At 57.9% G+C, this 7,682-nt stretch overlaps 1 protein-coding gene across 2 annotated transcripts in view; it reads left to right on the top strand.

Annotated features, from left to right (window-relative positions):
• ABCA3 (ATP-binding cassette, sub-family A (ABC1), member 3) overlaps positions 1–1,610 on the top strand; it is a 57,753-nt gene extending 56,143 nt beyond the window's left edge. For both annotated transcript variants that reach the window (XM_011966999.1, XM_011966998.1), the window contains one exon: positions 693–1,610. In XM_011966999.1, coding sequence (XP_011822389.1) covers positions 693–824 — 132 coding nt within the window. In that variant the 3' untranslated portion in view covers positions 825–1,610. The remainder of the gene's footprint in view (positions 1–692) is intronic.
• The last annotated feature ends 6,072 nt before the right edge of the window (positions 1,611–7,682 follow it).

The raw sequence follows: 7,682 nt of genomic DNA, 5'->3' as shown, positions 1-7,682 counted from the left end.
CGAGGTGGCGGGCACCTGTAGTCCCAGCTACTCGGGAGGCTGAGGCAGGAGAATGGCGTAAACCCAGGAGGCGGAGCTTACAGTGAGCCGAGATCCAGCCACTGCACTCCAGCCTGGGTGACAGAGCGAGACTCCGTCTCAAAAAAATAAAAAATAAAAAATAAAATAAATGAAATAAAAATTAGCCAGGTATCATGGTGCATGTCGGTAGTCCCAGCTACTGGGGAGGCTAAGGTGGGTGGATCGCTTGAGCCTGGGAGTTCGAGACTGCAGTGAGCTATGACTGTGCCACTGTACTCCAGCCTGGGCTACAGAGCAAGACTCTCTCTCTAAAAAAATAAATTATGGGGGGAAAAAAAAGAACTGGCTCAGAAAGGGAACATCGCTGGCTCAAGGTTGTACTCTGAGCTGGGAACAGCGTGAGGAGGAGGCTGGGCCCTGTCCCCGATGGCTCCTTCTTAGCCAGTGTCCTCTCCCTGGGAGCATGGTGCCCTTGCAGGGCTGCCCTCTCTGGGACTCTGGGGTGAGCACGGTGCCCTCGCAGGGCTGCCCCCTCTGGGACTCTGGGGTGGGGCTGGGCAGGGGTAGAATTGTGGAGGCCTCACCAGCCCCTCTTGCCAGGGGACTCCCAGGTTCTGCACAGGAGCCTGGGCCCTGTTCTCTCCTACCAGTGACTTTTCTGCTCCCCAAAGGTTTTCGGTATTCTGGAGAAAGCCAAGGAAAAGTACAGTGTGGACGACTACTCTGTGAGCCAGATCTCGCTGGAACAGGTCTTCCTGAGCTTCGCCCACCTGCAGCCGCCCACTGCAGAGGAGGGGCGATGAGGGGTGTGGCTGCCTCGCCACCAGGCAGGGATGGGACGGGCAAGCAGGGTCCAGCTTGCATCCTGTCTCTCCAAGTTTATCTCATCCTTTATTTTTAATCACTTTTTTCTATGATGGATATGAAAAATTCAAGGCAGTATGCACAGAACGGACGAGTGCAGCCCGGCCCTCATGCCCAGGATCAGCATGCGCATCTTCACGTCTGCACTCTGGAGTTCACCCTCCCAGAGCTGGAGTGGGCCAGGCAGTCTGCGGGCAAGCTCCCGGGTCTCTGGGTGGAGAGCTGACCCAGGAAGGGCTGCAGCTGAGCTGGGGGGTTGAAGTTCTCCAGGCACTCCCTGGAGAGAGGACCCAGTGACTTGTCCGTGTTTACACGACACTAATCTCCCCTGGGGAGGAAGCAGGAAGCCAGGTTGAACTGTAGCGAGGCCCCCAGGCCGCCGGGAATGGACCATGCAGATCACTGTCGGTGGAGGGAAGCTGCTGACTGTGATTAGGTGCTGGGGTTTTAGCGTCCAGCGCAGGCTGGGGGCCTCCTGGAGGCTCTGCTCCTTAGGGCATGGTAGCCGCCGCAGAGCCGGGCATCGTCCCACAGCATCTCCTAGAAGCAGCCGGCACAGGAGGGAAGGTGGCCAGGCTTGAAGGAGTCTCTGTTCCCAGCACTGCACCTTCAGGAAGTTGCCCGCCCCAGGACACGCAGGGACCACCCCAAGGGCTGGGTGGCTGTCTCAAGGACACACTGAATACGTTGTGACCGTCCAGAAAATAAAGGCTGAGGGGACACAGTCACAGTCTGTGGGTCACACGCGAGGGGTCACGGGGCTCAATCGCTCGCCCACAATCTATACATGAGGCTCTTCTTCACGTATCAATCACACAAACGTGGGATGTCACTTTTCCCAGAAGGGAGCACACGCAGATAATACACTGAGGTGAAGGAACAGGCCCAGAACACAAAGGAAAAAGCCGGTTAGATAAACGCCCGGTGACGGACCCTTAGTCTACAGCCAAGAGAAGAGCAGGCGGGGCTGTGTGGGAAGCACAGGTCTGGTGGGAGAGAAGCTGCTGGCACCAGGGTCACCTGTGGGCATTTGCCATTTCCCAGAAATAACTCTTCATCAGCTCCCTTTTTAGTTATTTATGGAGTCTTGCTTTGTCTCCCAGGCTGGAGCACAGTGGCGCAATCTTGGCTCACTGCAACCTCGCCTCCTGGGTGCAAGCGATTCTCCTGCCTCTGCCTCCCAAGTAGCTGGGACTACAGGCGCGTGCCACCACACCCAGCTAATTTTTGTATTTTTAGTAGAGATGGGGTTTTACTATGTTGGCCAGGCAGGTCTCAAACTCCTGACCTCAAGTGATCCACCCACCTCAGACTCCCAAAGTGCCGGGATTACAGCCATGAGCCACTATGCCCGGCCCCTTTTTATTTATGCACTGTTTTGTGTTTTGTTTTTGGAGACAGCATCTTGCTGTGTTGCCCAGCGCGGAGTGCAGTGGTGTTACCATTGCAGCCTGAAACACCTGGGTTTGTGCAATCCTCCCACCCCAGCCTCCCAAGTGGCTGGGACTAAGGGCATGTACCACCATGCATGGCTACATTTTTTTATTTTTAGTATGGACGAGGTCTCATGTTGGCCAGGCTGGTCTCAAACTCCTGATCTCAAGTGATCCACCCGCCTCGGCCTCCCAAAGTGGTGGGATCACAGGCATCAGCCACCACGCCTGGCGAATACGCTATTATTTCTTACAGTTTTCTAAAACTGATTTGAACTTCTGCATTTTACATTCCTTTAGAATTCAGAGTTTTAGAAAAGACTTGTTTTCATCACTTTGGCTCATTTGGGACAATTTCAAGTCTGTGTTTTTATCAGTCTTTGGAAATTTATGAAAGCTGCAAATCGTCTCCAGTAGCTCTTTTATTCCCTTTAAACTTCTGCCATCTAGTTCCATGTCATAAAAAATATAACGTGTTTGTGGCCTAAACACTGCCCAAGAGAAAAGGTCTGAAGTGGGCCCTTCTGGGCCCATACCCTCTCCGCAGGGGCTGTGGCCTCTAGGTCGGGCCTGGGGCCAGGAAGAGGGATAGAAGTCAGTGCATGAGGCCACCCAGCTCCATGTCCATGCCCACAGTCCTTCTGCAGGGCGTCCTCAGACTTGTTTTCAAGCCTATGTGTTAGAGATTTAGGAATGTGTCATTTTTCTCCTGTGACACCCTAAAAGGGGGTTGGGGAGAGTGTATAGGACTGAGGGCATAGCCCGCATGAGGCACACACTTGTGAAGCCAGCGTGCATAGACAGGACACGCACAGAAGACACCATCCCCCCTGGCAGCACGCTACCAGTGCCAGTAGGGGTCTTTAAGTAAGGACTGGCACAACTAGAACTCCTTAGGAAAATGATCCGCAGCTTGGGAGGCTGCTGCGTGGGGACCAGGAGGGGCAGGTGCATTCAGGGAGTCTGTGGCAGGGGCCCAAGGCTGCACCCAAGCCTGGAGCTTGGATGACCCCAGGAGCAGCAGGAAGGGCCCATCTGGCATCCCCGGGGCACCCTCAAGGCCTCTGGAAACTCAGTGCTGGGGCTAGGTCACCAGGGACACCCGAAGGAGCCTGGGACTGAAGCCTCAGGACCCCGCCCCGCCTGATTTTTGTCTGAGCTGTGGCCGTTCGCAGCCCACGGGAGGGCAGGGGAAAAGAGCTATGGGCCCAGGGATGGGAGCTACCGGCCCATCCATGCTCCACCCTAGACCACGGGGTGGGGGGGGGGGCATGCATTCTCTACGGACACTGTCCCCGAACAACTGTGGCATCTGACAGAGCCGACTCCTGCCCTCCTCCCAGTTCACCTTAGACCTGGGAGACGAGGTTCTGACTTCACTGCCCTGCGTAGCCTGGCACAGGGCTCCCATGAGCAGACGGCCCATGGGCCACGAGCCAGGTATGTGGAAGAGCCTGCACCTTCTGTCCTCCAGGCTGGCCCAGTCCAACAGGCTGGCTCAACTGACACCACACCCACAACTCAGAGAGGGGAAGACCTCGCAGTGTGGCGGGCCCAGGCCAAGCCCCTCCACTGCCATCACAGGTTTACAGCGAAGCAGGGGAGCAGGCTGGATACAGGCAGCCCCGGCCACAGGTTAGGGGACCCACACCAGGCCACAGGAATGGGCTTGCTGAGGGTATCAGAAAACCCCAGGTCACAGTGGTTTGAAAAAGAAGTTTATTTCTCAGCCGTGTAGGCAGGAGGAGGCAGTCCAGGGCTCGGTCACCTGAAGTCTCAGGGAGGCAGGCTCCATCTGCTGCCCCATCATCCTGGTTCACGCCTCCCTCCTCATGGTCACCTCTGTGTTCAAGGAAGTGCTTGGCCGGGCGTGGTGGCTCACGCCTATGTAATCCCAGCACTTTGGGAGGCTGAGGAAGGCAGATCATGAAGTCAAAAGATCGAGACCATCCTGGCTAGCATGGTGAAACTCCGTCTGTACTAAAAATACAAAAAAATTAGCCAGGCGTGGTGGCAGGCGCCTGTAGTCCCAGCTACTGGGGAGGCTGAGGCAGGAGAATGGCGTGAACCCGGAAGGCAGAACTTGCAGTGATTGGAGATTGCGCCACTGCACTGCACTCCAACCTGGGCGACAGGGCGAGACTCCGTCTCGGGGGGGTAGGGGGGAAGGAGGAAGTGCTCAAGTTCAGGGTGGGGTAGGGTGTGTGCAGTGGCCTCCGTCCAGTGTCTGTCACCCCCAGGCAGCTCCCTGCTGCGCCTGGACCCACCTGTGCCCTTGGCTCACTCCATCTTGCTGAGTTTCCCATCTCTGTCTTGCTGGCTGCTTTCAGAGACCAGGCCCAGAGTCCTCAAGACTCAGGTGACCTTGGCTACCCCTGGAATCCTGGACTAAAGATCTGCAATAAAAATGTGTCCAGCAGGGAACCATCCTGTTTGCTTTGCTTTTCTGAGTTCCTACAACCAGCCAGCCAGGGTGCACTGTGGGGCATATGGACACAGGCCCTGGAGTATGGCTACTTTTACCTGGGGGCGTCTGGGAGGCTTCCTGAGTGAGGTGGGGTCTCACCAGCTCCAGGGGACACCACTGCCACGCACTGCCACGCACAAGGTAAGGGTGGGGGTGGAGGATCACCTCCGTGAGGACCCAGACCCCACCCACTGTGGCTGTGGTGGAGACTGCAGGTCTGTCTCAAGGCCCCAGGCCTGACACCTGCAAGAACAGAACCTAGGAGTGACAGAGGGGATTCCACCAGGCCAGCCCGGGGCTTGAACCCCAGCCAGGGCAGCTGCTGTCCACTGCCCCACCAGGTAACGCACCGACCCAGCTGCTGTTCAGCTCCCCTCCGCGCCAGCACCATGCTCATGGCATAGGCCGGCTGGGCCCTCTGAGACCCCCACTCCCACACAGACTGGTCTGCATGGAGGCTGGTGCCTGGCTGCACTAATGGCCAGAGCCCCCTGCAGACAGGCAGCTCAAGGGGAGCTCCAGAATGCAGGAAATGGCCCAGCACGGGAGTCAGTTAGGCTGCTCACCCCTCAGGGAACTGAGATATCCCTTCCTCCAGATGCCCCCCGAACCCGAACATGCTGGGCGTGCTCTGGTCACCCCACACAGGGGGCTCAGGGTGGGAGAGCTGGAGGCTGCCTGTAAGGGGCAAGGCCTCCTCCAGGAGGTAGGATGGGGTGGGGCAGGCGGGATTCCCTCCTCACCTGATGGGCCCTCGAGGCCAGGCTGCAGGCAGGCAGGAGGGGGCTGAAGCAGTGGGGTCAGGCCCGGGGAGCGGGGGCCCTGCCTTCCTTCCTCAACACACGGGGCTGCCCAGGCCCCGCTCCTGGGGCCGGGCCCACACCCCCCAGACACTGGTGTCAGATGCTTCGGCTTGAAGGAGCTCCACATGGACCAGCTGCAGCTGCCCCTGGGTCCGCCTGGCCCAGGCAATACCACAGCATCACCAAGGCTCATCTAGCCATGGGCTCAGCCCCCAGGTCCTGAGAGGCACCCCAGGTGCCTCAGTCACAGTCCCAGGCAGCTCAGGTCCCAGGCGGCTCACGGTCACTATCCTTGACTTCATTGTAGCAGAAATGGAGTGCTTTGAGCTTGTGATGAGCACAGGCTCCCGATCCTGGGAGAGTCCAGAAGTGCCCACTGGAGGGGCCCCAGGCCCTGATGATACCTGCTCCTCAGACATGCAAACCCGAAGCCAGGGAGGCCTCAATGAACTGTATACTCTCCCAACAGACCAAGCTCACCCCACACCAGCACAAGGCCCTTTCAGACCCAGCCTGGCCACCCCAATGGACCTGGCCAGCACCTCCCCCAGCCCCACCCTCTCCAGACAGGTGCCAGGCTATGGTGACCTGCCTCTCAGCAGGCACGGCTCCTCCTCTGATGTCTCCCCCGAGGTCGAGTCATTACCCCCTCGTCCACCTGACTGGGCTGCACATGGCCTCAGTGCAGAGCCAGGTTTTAGTGGGTAAAAGGGCACCCTCCCCAAAGCTCCTTCATGACCCACTGTGACCTGCAGCACCACCAAGCCCATCACCAACCCTGTGTCCCAGGCCACGAGCCTCTAAGCGCAGGCACTGCAGAAGCCACCAGGCAACAGAGGATGGAGGCAGGGAGGGCATTCTGCCTTCATGAGGGCATGCTCTCAAAGACAGAGTCGCCCCAGTCAGCAGGTGACCCTCAGCTCTGGGAAGGCAAGGGGAGGAGCTCAGGGCCATGACCAGAGCCCACGAGAAGCCTGTGCCCAGCACTGCAGCGCTCTGGCCACTGCATAATGCCGTGTCCGCAAAGCCCTGCCTGCCCCCTGCAGCAAACCAGGGCCCCTGAGGCTCCAGAAGCCCCAGCTCCACTACCCTCAGCCTCCATGGCCTTAGCAGCCTGGCTCTGGGGCTGAGCTCCTGGAAGGACAGGGTGGGGGTAGGCTCCTGACTTTTATTTTCTCACGTTTCTTCCAGACATGCTTCTGCTGATCCTCAAAATGGCAAAAGCCAGGATGCTCAATTCTCAAAGCTCAACAGCTGATGGCACAATTGATGACAAAAATCAGTAATATTTAGAAACAATTTTGATTAAATTCATAAGTGCCTGAATAAATCATACTCGTCGATTTAATATAAAATGTGTGAAAGCTTATTCGCAGGCCAAATGAAATTACTGCAGAGCATTAAAAATCAGCAGGGGGAGGGCTGTCAGCCCAGCTGGTGCTGCGTCACCCCCACCCATGTCACGTGGGGTCACCAGGCTGCCCCTCCCCACCAGGTGTCAGTGGGGCCCTGGGCATGGGCTCTGGGTTTGGGGTCCTTCAGCACCTCTCTGACCACTGGACTCCAATGCCACCTGAGAGAATTCCGCCTGTGCCTGCCTGGACCACTGAGACTGCCCCTCCCCTAGCACCGACTCTGGGGCCCCTTCAGCAGGGGGGCGGCCCCTCTGTTCCACTTAACCTTCCATGCCTGGGCACAGCAGGTGTGACAGTAATGCAGAGAATCTAACTTACATGTCATCAAACCCAAATCCAACGGGGGTACCCAAACCAGACTGATGGGCCTGCCAGCCTCCACCCACAGGAACACACTGGTGACTTAGTGCGGTGGACTCGGGAGGTAGCTCCTCCTCCCAGCTGCCTTTGTCCCCAACTCCTCGCACATCCCTTAGCCCAGGGTGAAGAGTCAAGGGCACACCTGACACCCTCGGACAGGGTCAGAGGGAGTGGGCCGGGCAGGAAGTCACCAAGAGCTGGCTTCCCACACAGAGAAGAGGGCAGTGACAGCAGACCACATCCCCACCATACATCCATTCACCCGCCCACCCAGTCTGGGTCACCGAGCTGCACCCTATCCTTTGCTCTGACATCTGAA

The sequence above is a fragment of the Mandrillus leucophaeus genome, unplaced genomic scaffold, assembly GCF_000951045.1.
Source record: "Mandrillus leucophaeus isolate KB7577 unplaced genomic scaffold, Mleu.le_1.0 Scaffold78, whole genome shotgun sequence".
Taxonomy (NCBI): domain Eukaryota; kingdom Metazoa; phylum Chordata; class Mammalia; order Primates; family Cercopithecidae; genus Mandrillus; species Mandrillus leucophaeus.
Note: the sequence above shows the minus strand (reverse complement) of the source record. Positions and strands in the feature narration are given on the sequence as shown.